The sequence below is a fragment of the Schistocerca piceifrons genome, chromosome 4 (assembly GCF_021461385.2).
Source record: "Schistocerca piceifrons isolate TAMUIC-IGC-003096 chromosome 4, iqSchPice1.1, whole genome shotgun sequence".
NCBI classification, from domain to species: Eukaryota; Metazoa; Arthropoda; class Insecta; order Orthoptera; family Acrididae; genus Schistocerca; species Schistocerca piceifrons.
The window spans coordinates 524,711,056-524,732,035 of NC_060141.1; the positions used below are offsets into that span (position 1 = coordinate 524,711,056).

At 36.9% G+C, this 20,980-nt stretch overlaps 1 protein-coding gene across 2 annotated transcripts in view; it reads right to left on the reverse strand.

Annotated features, from left to right (window-relative positions):
• Window positions 1-20,980, reverse strand: part of LOC124795094 (pyruvate dehydrogenase phosphatase regulatory subunit, mitochondrial) — an 81,785-nt gene that overhangs the window by 24,488 nt on the left and 36,317 nt on the right. For both annotated transcript variants that reach the window (XM_047258926.1, XM_047258927.1), the window contains exons 7-10: window positions 17,749-17,918; window positions 10,607-10,799; window positions 4,401-4,565; window positions 1,375-1,550 (exon numbers count right to left, since the gene is read on the reverse strand). In XM_047258926.1, coding sequence (XP_047114882.1) covers window positions 1,375-1,550; window positions 4,401-4,565; window positions 10,607-10,799; window positions 17,749-17,918 — 704 coding nt within the window. The remainder of the gene's footprint in view (window positions 1-1,374; window positions 1,551-4,400; window positions 4,566-10,606; window positions 10,800-17,748; window positions 17,919-20,980) is intronic.

Here is a 20,980-nt window from a genome sequence, read left to right on the forward strand (position 1 = left end):
CTGTCTTATTTATGACTATAATTAAACATTCATCTTTTTAATAGACTCTTTTTGGGCAGTCAGTTACATTAAAGGATCCATTTTTAGGGTGCTGTACGTCAATCGACAAAAATGGAACCCTTTACAGTCCTTCTGTATCTCTGCCTTTTAAAAGCCCTTTTTCTCAGGAATGGGCAGATGTATCATTTGAAATTCATGGCACACGCTAATGTCTATGTTTCCTTGGCGGTATACAAAACTGAAGTTTCTAAGCCAGTGCAGTCAAAAAATGTGGCCATTTATGTCACATATTTTCATACCCAAAAAACTACTCATCAAAACCTATAGGGTATTTCCTGTACAACTGGAATCACGAGATTTTGGAAGAAGCAAGGCTTCAAAGTACAACTAAAGAAAAAAGTCTGAAAACTGTTAATCTGTAATTATATCACATGAAAAAAAATTTTGCATTTATTTTCCAACTGCCTGTCTGTTTGTCCGTCCATCTGTTAGGGCCCCTTTTTCTTGTGGTCGGGTAAAGGTATCATGTTGAAATTTATTTCAAATACTAAGGTCAAGTGTCCTTCGGCAGTCTAAAAAATGTAATCATCTAACTTAATGCAATCAAAAGATAAGTCTGTCTATGTCACATATTCTGATACTCGCAAATACACTCATCAATACCAGGTACTTCTTGTTGACTATAATCATGGAATTTGGCAGGAAGCAATGTTTAACATTACAAGTAAAGGAAAAATCTGAAAATTATTAATTTGTAATTATGATACAGGAAAAAAATATTTCTTTTGTCATTTGCTACCTGACTTCAACTGTAAAATTAAAACATTCTCACAAGTCTTGGAAATCATGAGGCCAATATCATGCTAGTATCAGTGTTGATAACAGGCAAAAATCATCAAGATTCTCGATTCTTGGGATGGATAACCAATCTATATACATAATTAACTTTGTACAGAACCCACAGAATGCGAGTCCTACCCACATCTAGCCAATTTTTTAAAAACTGTTTTCAATTTTCACTAGTTGTATTTATCAAGCTGCTGAAATATTGCGTAAAGTTTATTTGAGGAGTGTCTGTTAGCTATCATCCCAAGAAAGCTTTCAAAATCAGTTTTCATCACATGGTGGTGGCAGGAGAACACTCCCTCCTACTGTCGATTCATGTGTAGATTTTTTTTATCCATCCAATTACATTACGTTTTCAAAAATTGGTTATTTTTGTTGATGTTTTTCATGATGAGATTTAAATAATCAGCACATTAAATAAGAAATTTCTTTGCTTATTGAAAGCCTCCCAGTCTCTTGCAAATTTGAAATTAAGTTATTTACTGATTTCAAAATTTTATTTTCAATGTCTACGTAGTATTTACATACCCACAAATCAATTTTTGTGAAAGAGGAATAATCACTGAGACCAACAGCCTCCCGACAAGCTGCATATTCTTCACTAACAACATCAAACCAAGGGGGCTTCACAAATGTTCCTGTACGTGCTATCCGAAATGGAATTGTTTTACCTTTTTGGTACCCATGAACAGGTCCACAAGTGTCTGTAAAAGGTGTAAGCATTATATTATTTCCAACAAAATATCCACTGCAAAAAATACATCATTACAAAATGTATTAAATATCAATATTCTCTTACTTTACTGTAATTTGACTTCATAGCTATACTGAGTCATATTTGTGGCATAATAACTGCTGCAGAAGTACGACTGAAAAACTTCTGTAGAGTCTTTGTGACAAATTTGGAAACAAACTGTAATTGATAGAAAGACATTCTAAAGTGTACAGTAGAAGAAATCCAATTGAACACTGAGTGCACACTGATTCATTAGATGCCGATATAAACACTCAGCTTTTTTGATCTTTCATGATGTGGAACAGCCAACACAGTCACAGAAAAAAATTAAACAAGGAGGGCAACGATTCTTCTGTTCCATGGTATTTCCATCCAAGTAAGAATTATTATCTCACTCTATCACAGCTTTCATTCTGCTGTCCAATTAGGATTAAGGAAATCATTCCACCCACTTTTCCACAAGAGAAGAATGAATTCATTCAGGTATCTATTTCAGACTGTTGAAGGCAGACTGAATAGCAACAAGCCACACATTCTCCCACATGTAGTCAGTCTCATTACTTATAGAAATTTCAAATTCCAAATACTACCAGCTGAAAAATGATATAAGCAATGAACCGCTATCGACAGAACGAGAAGCAACAATATGGTGAGATGTTCAAATGCGACCAATACCTGCAAATCAAAAACTATTGTGTGTGCACCAAAGTGTTGTGGTAAATCACATCAAAAGTTATTACATTCTCTGAATACACCGTGCAATTTGTAAATTGATTGTGTACAGTGACTACACCAAATCTGAGACCTTTTCAGGTCTGTGGACAGGAAGTAGAAGACACTCTCAATGATTAATGAGGAACAGGAGAAAAAATATAATTCACTGGTTAATGAGAAACAGGACAAAAAATATAATCAACAAACAAGAAATATCCAAAGGTGCTGAAAACATTTCAGAACTACTCTCAGATTTGGTATTTGTTGAAGATACTTAATGATATAACCAGTTTCACTTTAGAAATGCAAAAATGCAGAACATGGTATAATTAATATAAATATCTTACGGAATACATAAAGCAAGGGCAAACAGAAACATCAAATGAATCACAGGAAATGGTTAACGGGAAATAATATTAGAATAATTAAAGTAATATCTGAAGTAATGCACAAGATCACTGGAAGGCCGTAGGCAGGAGCTTACAGTTGAACTATGAACTCTATGAGAAAAAAATGGTAGAATAATCTGCAAATTTTAAAGAGAGAGTGAAAATTCCAGGATCAAACACAAATTGTCATGTGAGATGAAGTGCTAACACAGAAGACATCAAAATAATGGTAGGTGTGCAGGACAAAACCATTGAGAATATTAAAGCAGAAGAGGTAAGCTTTGGTTTGAATGCAGAACTACCATAGGGGATATGAACAAAGGCTGTGAAACTGGAAGGGAGATACTAATGGGTCTGGTCATTTATACTAATCTGTGTGTGAGTGGAAGGGGTGAGCAGGTACCCTGAGTACATTAACTAGAAAGAAAAGTGATCGTTCAACAGCTATCTCAATTTTCTGAGATGTTAAATGTGTGTGTGTGCACCATATGACAGTCAGCTGTGAGTGAGTGTCTGCTTTTCATCATTTTTTGTTTGATTCTTCCATCTTTTGACTTTTCTATTATGGTAACTTTTTTAATTTTCTCATTTTTCTTGTCAGAACAAACCAGGAGAAAAAATTGTATGCTATCCCTAAGAATGTGATGAGAAGTTGACTTATTCTCTTTAGAGTTGATTGCACATTTAATATTTTCTCTCAGTTTTAATTTATAAGAGTTGAGTATACTTGGGCAGTGGCTGCAGCAAGAAGAGCTACAATACTGGCTAGAGATTCTCACAGTCAATACTTTACTGAACGTCCAAATTGCCTGTGCATGAACTTACTAAATTAGCACTTCCGGTGCCAGGACAAGAATGCTGTCTCAACTCAGTTATGGTGGAAATTTGTATTCATGGCACAACAGCCAACAGCTATACTAAACTGCAGAACAACAAATATAAGGACATGGAATTTAACATTTGGAATCAAGCAGAATAGGAAAATCACAAAAGGAGAGAAGACCAGGGTTTAACGTCCTGTTGACAGTGAGCTTAATGGAAATGCCAGCAATAACAGAACAGAATATAAGAGATGAACTGTGAAGAGAAGGTTTCCAAAATTAGCAGAAAAGATGCAATGCAAACAGGGATTAGGTGAAGTAAGTCTAAACAGGGAAAACTCAAGATGATAACATAAGTAATTGTGTTAATATACATTACACAGTATTTTGCGAGAATGAAGCCAATATTGTTAATAAATATTTTCTCAGTAGCATCATTGAGTAAAATAACTCAGAAGGTGATATATTGTGTGGTTTCAGATTACAAAAGCTTCATCTGTCTACTTTATGATTTCACACATTTGCTTCACAGTCTTACATTTTGTTGTTTTTTATGAATTTTATAGCTTCTGTCTACTGAAAGTACAGTTTAACACAATAATGAACGTCTGGTTACAGGGCATATGAATTAACACACTCATCTGCTCTTTCTTCCAAGCAATACTACAGAATTTGGCAGATAACTAATACCAAGTTATGGCCACATATGATATTGCTTTGAGGTGTAACAAACAATCCCACAAAATTTATTCAAAGTCATGGATATGACAAGGGTTGCTTTGAAAACAGTGTATATGAGATCAACACTGTTACAATGCATAAAATAAAAGAATATCTGATATCAAGACACAAAATATATTTACTCTTATATAAGAAATTTGTCATGTAACTTACCACTCTGAACAGTATTCTCTGGATCAAAGTAAGAAGGTCTCTCATATCCCATGACCTGTCCAAAGACTGCTCCAGCATCTTTCAGTTTTGGATAGATTGGTGACATTCGCAGTTTGCGGCCAGTTTTAAACTCGTGGAAAGGGTAGTTAATACCATAATGCATTCCTGAAGAATAGAAAGGGGGGCTTTTGCAGTGCCATTAAAAATAACAGTTCTTTCAACAGTTTTCAAGGAAGGACAAAGTATTATGTTGCAGTAAACAAATGGTTAAGATGCTGTATACAGTAGATAATCAAAACACATAAACAGGATTAAAACTTAAGATGAAGGTAGGACTCCACTGAGGACATGTAAGATATCAGCCAGATGAGATACTCAGCCTGGCACCCAGGTACAATAACCACTTGTTGGCATCTGTGGAGCTTGGAGCCATGGGGTGAAGGATGCCATAGGGTTCACCACCTTCTCCTCCCCAGCCTCCATTGTATGTTTGAGTGGGCACTGACTGGACGTGGGTCCATATTGTCACACTGGAGTGAGAGCAGACATTCGCAGATGTAAAGGCACTTTTCAAAGGCAGGAATGACAAAAGGACATGTCCACAGGACACAGAACATTAAAACTTTACACATAAGACACAACTTGTCAAGTAAGGGAATGTCTTCTAAGAATAACTTTCTTGGCAGCTGTGTGTGGTCCTCCTACTATGGGAATTGTGGGCATTATTCAACAGTTAAGGAAGTTGTTGCAAAATAGTTTCATTGGCCTGAAAAAGAATATCAGTTGGCCAATCAGATGCATGGTCACATCTCTGCAGAATGTTAGGAGAGAGATAACCCACGTGGGTGACTTTACTTTGAGACTAAACAAGAGACACTTCTCGGCAAGCCTTGAGAGAAGGAATTCCACTTTGAGACTCCAGAGTGGTTACTTGAAGGGACCTGGGTGAGACTTCGCTTGTGAGTGTTACTGCCACTAAAACCAAACATTCTACTCTGACTACTGCCGAAAGACATACCTCTCACCACATTCATGCTGCTTCAAGCTGATGCTGCCAGCTGACTCCAGCCAGAATTCAGCCATGCCATCAGCAGCCCAACCATTGTCTGGTAAATGACTTGCACTACAGCACTCTCATCAAAGTCCTGGCAGTTTTGTTTGTCCCTTTAGCAACCACAATTAAAACCTCAGTAACAATACTGAGAACCTTTTTACTGTTAACGGTTACATGATTGTCTTACTATTAATGGTTACATGATTTTTTTATTTTCATTGGTAATGATGAAAAGTGAGTAGTATTTTGTCAAAATAAACGTCTGTGACAATCTATGTACATTCTTGCAGTTAGGGTATTCACCATTGCTGAAAAATGTGAAGTCCAAATCGTTATTGGGCAAGGGGTACTCAGTGCTTTTTTGAACCTGCCTTGGCCTGCAAAACTTCTGTTTAGGGTGTGTGAGGCTGTCAAGATAAAGCATCATGGCAAATTGTCCAACAGGGTTTCTTTGCTTAATGACACCCCAGGTAATTCTGCTGAGGACACACACACCCATTCTGCTCCTTTGAGCTATCATTTATTGTCTCCTCCTGTGGGTAAAAAACGGCTGTCTGGCAGTCATTTTCAGAACAGCAATGAGTGGTTTTTTGAAGCGAAACAGTTTCTAAATAGTAAACATGCAGATTTATACCACTAAGGTTACCACCAAGTTATCCATGATTGGAAAAAATGTATCAAATTGAAGAGTGTGTATGCACAGGATGATTCTCCCAATCACAGAGTTTCATGATGACAGCTTTTTAAGGTGATAATTATAATTTCATGACCACCCTTCACCTGCATTGGCTTTTAACAGCTGAGAGCCAGTTGTAGCCTTATTCGCCTACATGTCCTGTGTTTGATGTGGTTAGAGTTTGGGCCTTTTACCAGTTTGCTTGGATTAGCAGCAAACCTTGTTAACAGACCTGTGATTGGAAGGCCATTTATGAATGTTAAGAAAAGGAGTGGAAGCAGTTTTGAACACTGTTGGTCTGTGTATTTTATGTTGCCCCATTCTGATTTTAGTTTTATTTATATGTTTCAACATAACCTTCTTCCTTCTGTTATGAAAGTAAGTCTTCATCGATGAAAAGGGGTTCCATTAATGGCATACAAAGTTCTGCTTACCAAGTAAACATGTAAGTTTTGCACATTAAAGGCCTCGATAAGGTCACAGAGTACACAAATGGATACAGATACTACATAAAAGCATACAGAGTGTACAAAAAGCATACTTAGTTTTGGTTGCTCCAACAGGATTTTGTTTGTAAGGTCTTAGACATAAGTTCCTTGACAAAAGCCAAACTGGAAAACAATTAAAAAGTTTTGATCAGAAAAATGAGTCATATCTATCATAGGCCACGCTCTCAAAAGTCTCTGAAAAGCCTGGAGGCTGTGAAATGGGTCGGTAACAAGTAGTTGATTGCTTAGAATGATTTTTATATATCGATGATACTACACCAAATTTAAGCTTCTCTGCAAATATGCTTCAACAACTGACTGATTACAATGATTTTACACCTAAAATTACCCTTAACTAGAAGAATTGCCAGTTTTTGGTGGTCTGATGATTTTTGTAATCTTCTTAAGGGCTGATTTTTTTAAAATTGGTATCTGTTGGTGGTGCAGGCAGTGTTTGCCAAAGTAAATATAATAGTTCTGTCTTTCAGTGTTTATCATTATGAGCAATGTTTGCTGCCGCTGGGAGTAAATAATCATTCTATTTGCTCCCTGATGATTGTAAAGTGTAATGGCACTTTTGCCTACTTTATAAGGATTCCAAACACGGGAACAGCACTGCAGAATTGGCACAGACACTAAATGCTAATGCCTTGTCAAGCAACCATTCCCTTCTGTCATTAGCTGTTCATCTCAGTTCCCATGTAATTGTCAGATCCTATCATCTTCATGATGTGTCTCAAATATTTCATCCCAGGCCATCCTTTTCTTTTCGATGGCAGCACTTTCCCTTCAACAGTATTAATGATGACACAGACAGAAAATTTCATTGTTCTCTTTTTCATTTCCTTTGCTAATCTTCTCTCTTCGTTTACTCCCATTTAGACTTACAGATTAGTTTTCCCTTTTGTCTACCTCAATCATGTCTTTTTCTACTAAATCCACATTTCAGCAGTTTCAAGTAGATTCCATTCCAGTTTACTCAGCTTCCAACTTTCTCTTCCATAGAGCAGTGTACTCAATACAAATGATTCATCGCAGGATTCTCTGATTTAATTTTTCTTAGTCTCAAATGGCTGTTTTGCCAGTGCAGTTCTTCTCTTCACTTCCATTAAGCATCTATTGTCCTCTGTGATTACACTACCAAAACTGTTTCACCTGATCAGTTCTAATGTCACCAATTTTTATATTGGTTTTAATTATTCCCATATTTTTCTGTTCTGTCATTACCTTTGCTTTCTGCTTGTTCACTTTTAATTTCCATAGTTTGAGAATGTGTGATAGGACTTGCAGCATTCCATTAATTTCATTTAGGGATATCTGTAATTACAAGGGCTATTCAGAAAGTAGGGAACATTTTGACATTACCAAGAACACTAAATACAAGAAATACATTTTACTATATACATCTAAAAGAGCAACTGACATACTACTTTTCCACATAATCACCAAACATATGGGGGCACTTATCATAGCGGTGGACAAGCTTTGAAAGACCGTCGTAAAATTCTGCAGCCTGAGACTTCAGCCAAAGAGTCACGCCTGCCTGGAGTTGCGCGTCGTCATCAAAGTGCTTCGTTGGAAGCCAGTTCTTCATCTTGGCAAACAAGTGGAAGTCGCTTGGTGCACTATTGGGGCTGTAGGGCAGATGAGGGAAAATTTCCCATTTGAATGAATTAATTTAGTGCAGTTTGCTGTGTGAGATCGGGCATTTTCTTGCAAAAACAAAATTTGTGGTACCTTGGCTTTTGAGTGACAATTTCAAACAACAAAGTCCGTGAAACTTGTGGAAAAGAAAGTGAAAGCTCCGTTACTGGGAAGTGACGGTTTTAAAGAACTGATTGATCGACTTTACTGACAAGATCGTCAATCACAATACTCAGACGTCCACTCTTCTCTTCATCGTGAACGTTGGTTCAGCCATTTTTAAACCAATGCTCTATTTCAGGATGGAACATTCACTCATTACATTGTTTCCATACACTTCACACAGTTCACGATAAATTTCTGTAGGTTTTAGGTTTTTTGCCAACAAAAACCTTATCAAAGATTGGACCTCACAACTGGTAGGATTTTAGATTGCAGCGGAAATTTCAAATTTGAATATAAAAAAAACCAGATGCCCAGAGACATTACCACTGTCACAGATGGATGCCAACTGAGCTGCCGAGCATGCACATACCAAAATATACGCAATCAGCGCGTGCCTAGCGGCGTCAGTCAGAAATGTTCCCTGCGTTCTGAATAGCCCTCATATCACAATGTCATCAGAAAATCTGATACAATATATCCTCCACCACTGGCTTTTATTCCTTTTGTCTTCATCTTCAAGATCTGAATAGCTTCCTCAATTAACACATTAAATAAATATGGAGATATAGGACATCCTTGTGTAACTGCTTTTTTAACCCTGACCTCTTCCTCTACCTTAATGATGTATACGCATGTGCTTACTGACTGTTATGTTCATGCTTTGGTCTTTCCAGTCAAGTCCTGTTTCTTCATAGTGCTAAAGAGGAGCTCCCGGTTCACATTGTGAAAAGTTTTTGCTAAGTCTGAAAATAGAATACCTTCTATTCATATCCATCCATCCTGTCCAATAGCAATATTACGATGTTGAGTCACAGACAGGCACAACAAAAAGACTGATAAACAAGTAAGCTTTCGGTCAAGAAGGCTGCTTCCAAATTAGACAACACGCACGCACACACGCATGCACACACACATACCTCACTGTTTGTGTGCGTATGTATGTCATCAAATTCAGAAGGAGGCCTTTTGGTCAAAAGCTTACTAGTTTAGCAGTCTTTCTGTTGTGCCTGTCTGCAACTCAACATCTCCACTATATGGTGAGTAGCACTATATCCTTTTCATAATAATGACATTATTCCATCCTGGATTATTCATTATTTGACTTCTCTCCAACAGCATCCACAAGGTCTTACTTCCCTTGTTCTTCTGCCTTCTCCAAATCCAAATAGGTCTTCTCCAGTACACTTATCTACTTTTTCTTTTACCCTCATGTTAACTATATTAATAAAGTATTTTGGAGACTTGATAACATTGATATTGTTGTATAATTGGTGCAGTCAACTGCCTTTCCTATTTTATGCATGGTAATGGTTATGCATTGTATGAAGTCTTCTGGAATGACACCTCTTTTGTTGCAGTCATTTATTACTCTAAATAATTGGTCTTTCAAGTTGTTATCTAAAGTTTTCAGCAATTCTGCAGGAATGTCATCAGTACCAGTCACTTTTGTTTCTTTGATACTCTGAAGGACATGTTAAAATTCATGTCTAATTACTGACAGACATTACATTTCTCTTTCACACTCAATGATGTCTCCAATTAGATTACTTTCATTCGTGAAATCCCTATCATACAGCTCTTCCTTGTGTTCTAGCCAATGAGCACATATCTCGTAATTGTCTATCAGTGGTATACCCATTTTATTTTTAACTACTACAGATTTTGTTCTAGGTTTTTACTCGAGAGCACTGGCTTTCTTATAAACTTGGTCCTGTTTCCCTTTTTTCGGGCCTTCTTCTGTCTCTTCAGCAATGGTTTTGGGCTGTTTCCCTTTCTCTTCTCTGAATGTGGTTGTGATGTGATTTTTAATTCTTCTGTTGTCAACTACATTGTTTTCCTTCCTGAGCTTACTCCTTTTCCTGAATTTGGTGTAGTATTTCTTTTGTTATCCAAGGTTGTCTGGGTTCCACTATCCTTTTTCCTAAAGCCTCATTTGTTGCTCCAATGATACTCATCTTGATATTATTCCACTGCATTGGCTCATCACTTTCATTAGCTATTTTATTGGTTCTTTCTTCAAATGCTATCTGTGTTGTTTTTTCTACATGGACATAAAATACAATAATCTCTATCACTGCAGCATGTTGATTTTGTAAATTATGTAAAACAATTTTTCAAAAACTAATCAGTACACTAAAACTATTAACAAAAAAGATAATTAAAGAAAAAGACAGTTTACCTGGGACTTCCCTTACACGGTCTCTAAGGAATTTACGATTGTTGTGAAGGCCAAGAAAGCGGCTTATATCTATTTCATACATGTCATATTGTGTTGAGCCATGTACTATCATTTCAGCTGTTGCACGGCCTACTCCACCAGCTGCTGAGATTCCAACAGTTTTCATTCCTGCTGCAACATAGTAGTTCTGAATCTGAAACCAGTAACAACTATTGCATAATTTTGAATACACTGACTTAATAATTCATTACTGCTACAAAAACTGAAGTCATATGGTGCTACGAAAACTGAAGTCATATGGTGTCAGAGGCAGTTACAATCGGTGGTTTCAGTCTTACCTCAAAAATAGGAGGCAGTTGGTTCAAATTTCTAGTAAAGTTGCTCATAAGGTTCTGTTCAGTGGAACTGTGATTGGGTAAGGTGTGCCTCAAAACTCATTTCTGGAACCCCTCCTTCTCTGTTTATTTATCAGTGATCTGTCTAAAGCATTACTTGTCTTGTTTGCAGATGATGCAGATTTCCTTTTCCAAAAACCATCAATTCAAATAATGAGGGATGAAGTAACTGATGTAATAAACAAACTGATTTCACATTTGTACAGTAATGACTACTACTAAATACAAACAAAACTGCACATATGCTATTCAGTGCCTCCAAAAATGACCCTACCTCTATGGAACTCTCACTAATCATTAATGAAGCAATAGATGAAGCCAAGGAAATACAATTTCTTGGGGTGCTGACAAATAATAACTTACAATAAAATATTCACAGATGAAATCAACTAAAGGAGTGAGCAATCCATGTAATGCTTTTTGAATTCTTAGTCTGTCCTGCGATATCACAATACTGAAGACACTTTATTTTGCATTAATACATTCAGTTATCTCTTGTGGCATTCCATTCTGGGGTCAATAGATAAGAAAACTTACCAATGCAAAAGGGGCTCATAACAAGAATGAAATGCTATGTCCTCAACACATCTGCTTGGCCAATATTGAGGGACTTAAAAGCATTGGCTATTCCATGAACTGTGGGCTATGTTAACAGGAATCCAGATTTGTGTGAGACTAATAAGTCTGTTCACAATACATGTTCCAGGTAAACAATCATCGAACAAGCCAAAAGCTGTACAGGAATCTAGTTGGGGTAAGAAATAAGGGCAGTGAGCTCTACAACAAATTATCCCTTTCAGTTCATGAAAACAACAACACACTCAGGAATTAAGAACAATTTACTCAAACACTCCTCTTAATTGATGAATATATAAAGGCCAATTACTTGTATTGTCTCTACTTTAACCTTCATTACACTTATTGTTAGTAATATAATTATTACTTTGAATGGCACAGTGTTGTTATATTGCACTGTATAAGTGTGACAGGTAAGTTACATAATATCTGTTGCATGCTGTACTATATACTTTTAGTATTATAGCTTATTCTTGTACATTATGATATTCATTGGCCACATTTCTATATTTCTATGTACATGACACATTTTATATCTTTTGTGCACTGTAAAACACAAGATTATTGGGGCCAATACAAGCATCACAGTTAATGAGATGAACATGGCCAAATTAAATTCATCTTTCACGAGTGAATTTAGAATGAGCTGAACTGTTTCATAGTACAATTTTTATATAAATCTAAACATCAGGCTATCATCTTGTAATGTTCTCTCCCATTAATGTTCTAAAGTTGACAGTCCAATTACTACTGAAATTTCAATTCTCCAATAAATTTTACAGTTAATGATAAATCTGACATTCAATAAGCTTTGACTTGTCATTTATTCAACAAAGAGCAAGTCAGTGACTGAGTGTCCAAAGCCTAACACACTTAAACAATCGTTGTTCATACAAATCTACTTCTTGTGTTGTTGTTATGCAGAGTTCTGGCTGTAGACACAACGGCTTTTACCAAGCCTTTAATAAATTACAATTCACTGGATGGCATGAGGTATTTGTATTCAAAAACATTTTGCAACAGTTACATACAGGGTATTACTTGCTACTACTAAAAATACTCTATAACAACTCCTACTCTACCTCGTTTCATGTTACATAATCTATTGGAGCATATTTATACAAATACGTATACAAATATTATTTAAATAGCCTTATCTTATACAGTTTATGGTAATATAATTATAGTTCATAACATCATTCAAAAAATATCAATTTCCTTATACCTGTAAATATCTCATATGCTTTTTGAACACTGATTTGTCAGATCTATCTATTATGGAGCAAAATTTAAGTTTTATATGGGCAATAAAATGTTTACACCAAAATAACTTCCAGGTTGCTGCATATCAAGTAAGATCAAACACATTTCTATACTTAGGAAGCTTATAAGATGCCTCTAAATCAGTATAGGTCATTTTTCTAGCAAAAATTTACTAATACAGTAGACTTTTTAGAACACACACTACCACAAAATTTCAGATTATTCTGTGCATTAAAAAATCCCCAGCAAAATTAAGAACTTGATACAAATCAGTAAAACATAAAGTATTGTCTGAATAATAAGAAGTTGGACCTTACAGCTTGTGAAATACTTTTGATATTTAGTAGTTAATTGTTGTGCAAAATTATGTGCAAAAAGAAAACAAAAACACGAAAGAGAAAACGGAACATTTATTTACCTTTAGCAAGTGGTGATGATCCACTTTGCTTTGTTTCAAGCTGACAGTTGAATTTGAAAGGTAAAGTAATGCAACATATATGTTTTTCTTGCCTGTTGTGATTGAAAAAATGTAGAATTTGCTGTGGGACATCATGGAATATTCCCGCTTCAGCCCCAATAGTTACATGAAGTTCCAACAGGTACAGGCACTACACGTAGCCTTCAAAATGGTGTCTGTATTGGTGATGCTTTCCAAGCAGAGAGCTGTCATCGAGTTTCATTTGGAGTAAAACCAGAGCATCACGGATATTCATAGATGCTTGCAGAATGTCTACAGAGGGGCATTGAGCTAAGAATTGTGAGTCACTGGGTGAGGCATCTGTCATCACCACAACAAGATCACACAAACCTGTCCAATCTCCTGCACACTGGCCAGTCACACACAGCTGTGACTCCTGCAATGTTGGAACTTGAGGACACACTCATTTGAGGTGATCGATGGATGACAATCAAGCACCTCACTACACACACAACTGGACGTCTTTGTTGACAGTGTGGTAGTGCTGATACACTCATATACCAACTGGGGTACTCAAAAGTGTGTGCTCACTAGACTGCTCGCTGCCTAAGGGAAGACCACAAATAACAATGAATGACCATTTGTGCAGAATTGCTTGCACATTACAAGGCTGATCATTACCATATTTTGTTGATCATCATCACAGGCAAAGAACTGGAAACAAAATGGAAATTTGTGGAGTGACCCCACACCACCTCTCCTCCAAAGAAAAAGTTCAAAACCACACCCTCAGCCAATGAAGCCATGCCGACAGTCTTCTGGGACTCTGAAGGGGTTATTCTATTTGATGTCCTCCATGGTGCAGCAATCATCTCTGAAGTGTTTGTACTACCCTCTGGAAATTGAAGAAACAACTACCCTTCCGCATTACAACACAAGGCCTCACACAAGTCTGTGCAATACGAGAGGAGGTCACAAAACTTCAATTGGACTGTTCTTCCTTACCCACCCTACAGACTTGATTTCATACCTTCCAACTTCCACCTTTTTGGCCCAATGAAGGATGCACTCCAAGCAATGCAGTATGTGGATGATGAGGAGGTTACTGATGCACAGCAAGATGTTGGCTCCAACACTGACCAGTAGAGTGGTACCATGCAGACGTACAGGTCCTCCCCATAAGGTGGCATAAGGCGGCTCTTGCAGTGAATGGAGATTATGTTGAAAAATAAGATTATGTTGCCAAGAGAGTGGAGAGTAATATGGTGTATTGGAATCCTGATTAAAACCAACCTGTTTTCAGAAAAAGAGGTGTTACATTACTTACTGAATGCCCCTCGTACTATCTGATCAAAAGCATTCCGACAATTCTATGCAATGTGGAACTCACCACTAGATTTCATGAGAGGTGGACCCACCAGTATAATGGAGGCAGGGAGTATTGTGTTGTCAGTAGGGAAGCAGTAACAGCAGAATGGGTTGGTCAGGAGAGCTCAGTGACTTAAAACATGGAACCGTGCCAGCTGGCACAGTGCTTAGCACACTGAACTCGCATTCAAACTCATGCTCAAATCCATGACTGGCCATTTTGTCTGCTTGTGTCTGTGTACGTGCGGATGGATATGTGTTTGTGTGTGTGTGTGTGTGTGTGTGTGTGTGTGTGTGTGTGTGTGTGTGTGTGTGAGAGAGAGAGAGAGAGAGAGAGAGAGAGAGAGAGAGAGAGAGAGAGAGAGAGAGAGAGAGAGAGTGTATACCTGTCCTTTTTTCCCCCTAAGGTAAGTCTTTCCACTCCCGGGATTGGAATGACTCCTTACCCTCTCCCTTAAAACCCACATCCCTTCATCTTTCACTCTCCTTCCCTCTTTCCTGATTAAGCAACCGTTGGTTGCGAAAGCTTGAATTTTGTGTGTATGTTTGTGTTTTTTTGTGTGTCTATCAACATGCCAGCACTTTCGTTTGGTAAGTTACATCATCTTTGTTTTTAGATATATTTTTTCCACGTGGAATGTTTCCCTGGAGCCCTCAATGTGAGAGTTCTGCTCTCACCTTGTCAATTTTTTTGTTCAATTAAGTTCCACATTGTTTTCATCTTATTCTTAAAGTGTTTTATTTTATGAGCTTAGTGCTCCAGTTTCATATTTTTAATAACTCACTGATCAATTTTGCTAATGGCTGTAATGGAGTTTAAACTCTTGACTACAGTTTGTCCTCTGAATTAGGTAGAGCTTTCTCTTTGTAGCACAAGTTACTTTGACACAGGAGTTATGAATTGGTGTTAATGTCAGAAAGCAATATATGAAATCAAGGGCAGGAAAATGTAGGGAACACACATGCATGTGTACGTACACTTACACACACAGAATTTATAATAAAGAGGTCACAAAAATAAACCAAACGCCTTTTATTTTTAACTATCCAAGCTTGCACTGGGTGACAATTATCTGAAATTAAATTAACCAACAAGATATGTGACTGATAGTTTTTCTGAGTGCTGATATTGTTTGTTCTCTTTTCATTAATGAAGATGTTCTTCCATAAAGCAATCAAGACACCTGTCATATCCAGCAATCTTACTATTTATATTATTCACATATTTATTTATTTGTCTCCAGTTACCAATATTAAATCTCTCCTGAGCACATAGTGAAATATTGCTTTTTTTGTGTTTATCAAGCACTGATAGCTACTTTTAAATAAAATGTTAAGCTTATCCGTTATGGATATTTTAGAACCCGAAACTGTTCATTCAAAATAAATACGGAAAACTGCCAACAAGTCACTTTTTTGAAATAGTTATTTATTCCATAAATTGGTTTTTGAGCCTTTTCTGGCTCATCTTCAGGTGATGCACAGGATGTTAAATATCTATTTAAAAGTGTAATATTGGATATTGTCACAAGCCAGCATCCAGCATTACACTTTGTAATTGTCATGTAAGCTCCCATGCACCATCTAAAGATGAGCCAGACTGCTTTATGGAATAAATAATTACGTCAAAAAAGTGAGTGGTTGCAGTTTTCTGTATTTATATTAAATAAAATTTTGTTGGCAATTAGTAAAGAACTACATCCCTGAAATTATTTTCCACTATACTATACAAACAACTCATCCATCCATCAGGCACATATCTTATACACTGAAGCGCCAAAGAAACTCAAATACAGAGATACATAAACAGGCAGAATATGGCAATGTAGTCAGCAATGCTTATATAAGACAACAAGTGTCTAGCGCAGTTGTTATATCAGTTACTGTTGCTACAATGGCAAGTTATCTAGATTTAAGTGAATTTGAATGTGGTGTTATAATCTGCGCATGAGCAATAGGACACGGTAGCAATGAAGTGGCGATTTTCCCATACAACAATTTCACGAGTGCACCATGAATATCAGGAATCCGGTAAAACATCAAATCTCTGACATTGCTGCACCCGGAAAAAGATCCTGAAAGAACAGGACCAACAACGACTAAAGAGAATCATTTAATGTGACAGAAGTCTGCCCATTCTGCAAATTGCTGCAGTGCGAACCATTCAGTAAACCATGATTGATATGGGATTTCAAAGCCAAGGGCCAATTTCTGTACCCTGTATGACTGCACAAAACAAAGCTTTACACCTTACCTGGGCCCATCAACACTGACATTGGACTGTTGTTCACTGGAAACATGTTGCCTAGTACGACGAGTCGTGTTTCAAATTGTATCGAGCAGATAGACATGTATGGATATGGAGAAAATGTAATGTATCTGTGAACTCTGCATGTCAACGGGACTGTTCGAGCTGGTGGAGGCTCTGTAATGATGAGGGGCATGTGCAGTTAAAGTGATATGGAACCCCTGATACATCTAGATACGGCTCTTGACAGGTGACACTTATGTACACATTCTGTCTGATCACTTGCATCCCATCATGTACAGCATGACAATTCGACACCCCAAACGTCCAGAATTGCTAGAGTGGCTCCAGGAACACTTTTCTGAGCTTAAACACTTCTGATGACCACCTAACTCTCCAGACACCTACATTACTGGGCGTATCTGGGATGTCTTGCAACATGCTGTCCAGAAGAGATCTCCAACCCCTCATACTCTTATGGATTTATGAACAGCCCTGCACGATTCAAGGCGACACTTCCCTCCAGCACTACTTCAGACATTAGTCGAGTCCATGCCACGTCATGTTGCAGCACTTCTGCATGCTCTTGGGGGCCCTACACAATATTAGGCAGGTGTACCAGTTTCTTTGGCTCTTCATTGTATATTACGGCACTTTTCATCGACAGTGCTATACTTTCATGTGGTAAAATATTGAGCTTCAAATGGATATTGAACATTTTATTGTATCAAGTTCAGTTGCATCCATTATAGCACCTGTGAGTTTTCTACAAACATTTTTATTTGTATTTTAAAACATAAATTTCATGGTTAAATTGTACAGTTGTTACAGTGAAACAGACGCAATCACTACTACTAAAGATATGACATCTAACCTCTGGTGCTTCTCCAACAATCCATTTGCAGTCTGGTGAGAATGCCTCCGGACCATTACACAGCCTCTCAAGGACAGCATCTCCCAGTGACGGCACTCTGAGAAGTAGTTGTTCCAGCAAGACATGAAAGTGATCCCAGTCTTCTGGCAGCAAGCGTTCTGAAGGGGAATCTGTCACACAGTAAAGAAAGTTTTAGTGTGAGTAGAAACATGCTGTCATATGCTGATACTAGTGCATGTGAGTGTGAGTTCACCAAGTGTAGTGGGCATCAGTTGTTGTTCTGTGTATCACTTATGTTGCACCTTCTGTATGATTCTTTTCTCTTGTTATATGTGGATTCACAAGAGGTTTATTTCCATTATTGTTCAGAGGTTTATGAATAAAGCCATATTTGAGCTTCTTGGATCGATTTTATGTATTACTTGGTTACTACACATGCTGGTGCCAAAGCTAAAGCTAAGGAAATTGTTATGGAGCAATTACTTGGTTGTATGTTCATTCATTCATCATACTCTATAGCTCCATCAAGAAGAAGAACTTCCACTGATTTGGGACAAGCCAAGATGTACATTGAGAAAAGAAAGCAAAACTTAAAAACTTAGGAATTATACTACGCTAACAATATAGTGTCACTAACTGCTTGATGCTATTCAGCGCCCTGTCAGCTAAACTTATTCAATTAAATTATAAAAGCATTAGTTCCCAATTTATTTTTAGTTAACATATATACTGTATTTTTGGAAAACTGTGTCCTGCCTATCCAGTTTATGGAAATATGAAGAAATTTTGTTCTCTTGTAGCATAAATGTGAAAATTATTGACTGTTCTCATTTGAGGAAGCTGCGTGCTTGGCAATTGTTTTGTCATTAAACTGCTTCCTAGGAAAAATGACAAGGGAACACTGACATTTCTTTTTCGAATGAATTTCACCATTGGACTTTGTCAGTGGAATCACAGTGTTGAAATTAGTTGCTAGTATAACACACTTGTTGTTATTCCACTTTATGGTCAAAACTTCCTTCTCTCTGTCAAATCTGAACTCAAAATATCCCCTTTCTTTCTTTTTTATAACACTTTCTGGCGATAGAGGGCACTGCCTTGTTCTGCTTTCTCTTGTAGTTCCACTTGCAAGGAATCCCAGTTCCTTCAGTTGGAGACGCAGGTCATGACTAGTACCATAAAGTAATTGTCAAAAAATACTTTGTAACTGTTTGGCTCATCAATAATGAACAATATTTTCAAAACTACTTTGGAACCCAGTGGTAGATTTGCATTGTCATCATTCTGGTCCTTCCCATAATACAGTAAGGAATTGTAACAATAGCCATCAGTATCATACATGGCCCACAGTTTATAGCCAAAGCACCTGGGCTTCAGTCTGATAAAATAATGCCCATAGTATCTCAAATTTCATCAACTGCCATATTTTCCTGAAATACTCCTCATTTTTGATAATTTTTTTTAATCATAGCCTCTGATAATGGTTTTATTTTCAGACATTTGTCAATCTTGTTTTCATTGGCCTTTTTACTATCATTGAAATGTATTACAGATTTCAGTTCAAGACCTGTTATTGCAGTTCAAGACCTGTTACAACTCATTGCATCTTTCACTATTTTAACACTGAGATTACCACTCTCAGACCAATAATCTCTTTCACTGGACAATTTATGACAGCTAGTAAAGTTCAGAAACCTAACAAATAAACAAATTTCATCAGGTAAAACTGAAAAATTTATTTTATTTTTAAACTTCCTAATGCGTTTTTCAGTTTCCTCTACAATAATGCTTGCAACTTGGTCTGAAAAGAGTTCTTCAGAAACCTTCACGGGAGTGAGACACTACAACTTTTCTTTCAGTTCATCCAACAGACAAGAAGCTTTCTTCCCTAAGTCAGGACATGAATATTTCAGAACCTGATAACACCATTAAACTTTTTCTTTATGGGCTCTTGTAGAAGAGACATGAGAAATGTCTTCATTGTCTTTCTCCTGTAATCTGCAGTGGTACCTGCAATATCACTTGGATACATATTTCCTGACAAGTCATCTTCAATATTTTCCTTGCCAGTCTGGTCATTTACATCTGGAGGTAGAGCTACTAAGTTTGCTTCTATTCCTTCAGGAAATAAGTATTCTACTGCCTCTTCAACACTTTTAAAATCATGGCAAATAAATCTGAAAAGACTGAAAAACATAACATTTATCATGGAAACATCCCATGCCCTTAAACAAGAACAGCAACTTTTCATGCACTGGGACTCAAAATGTAATAAACTAGTTTCACTTTCATAAGTACCAAACAATATCACAGTACTCAATTATGCAGCAGCCAGAAAATGACACTGATCCTTACCTTAGATGCAGCCACAAAAATAAAAATAGAAAAAACCAGCAGGCTCTGCAAAAACACTCCACTTCTGTTAACAGATTTCAACTGAATAATTGTAGTAGACAGATAACAATGGTAGCCAACTTTACTTTACTTACTTAGCTTACTTTACAACAAAAACCCATTGTTTGTTTGGAGTAGCATACATTGCAATAATGACGGGAAAATGGACTGTCCTCAATCAAGGACAATGGGCACTAATGTGTTAAGACAGCTGCTACTTTGAAAGGAGGTGCTGCTCCTTAGTTATATTAATGTAGTTGTTCCAACAGCCATTTTTTGGTTATATAAATTAATAAAATTTCCAGTAGCTAGCTACATAAAGAAGTTTTGTATATGTTACCATTCAACAAGGTGCTATTTGTCTATGTTCTTTGCTTAAGTCTCTGTGCTTAAAAACATATCCTAAAGCTGAGGTATATTTAAACATCTGAGGCCAGCAAAAATTTAATTTGCTACTGTTACAATTCACAGCTGCTCAATGTAGGAGAGAAGCAGGATGGCTGTTATTAACAAATTCTACTTTGAAATTATTATGTTTAACTGAGGTTTCAAATTACTGATGCTTATGTTTTGTATGATGTTAATAAGCCTTAGCATTGCTAGTCCAGTAAGCTATGCATAAGGTATTCTGTAGATTTTGGAAGATGGGAGAGAGGTACTGACAAACAAACATTTTCATTCACTTATCAGATCATAAAATGAGCTGGAATAATTTGATGGGATTACTGCCTATAAAAAGGAAGAGAAGACAGCTTCAATATCCAGTGTGACACAGTTTTATTTTGTTGACTTTTTGTACACACTGTATGTAAGAACATAACGCTTTATCATTGGCATT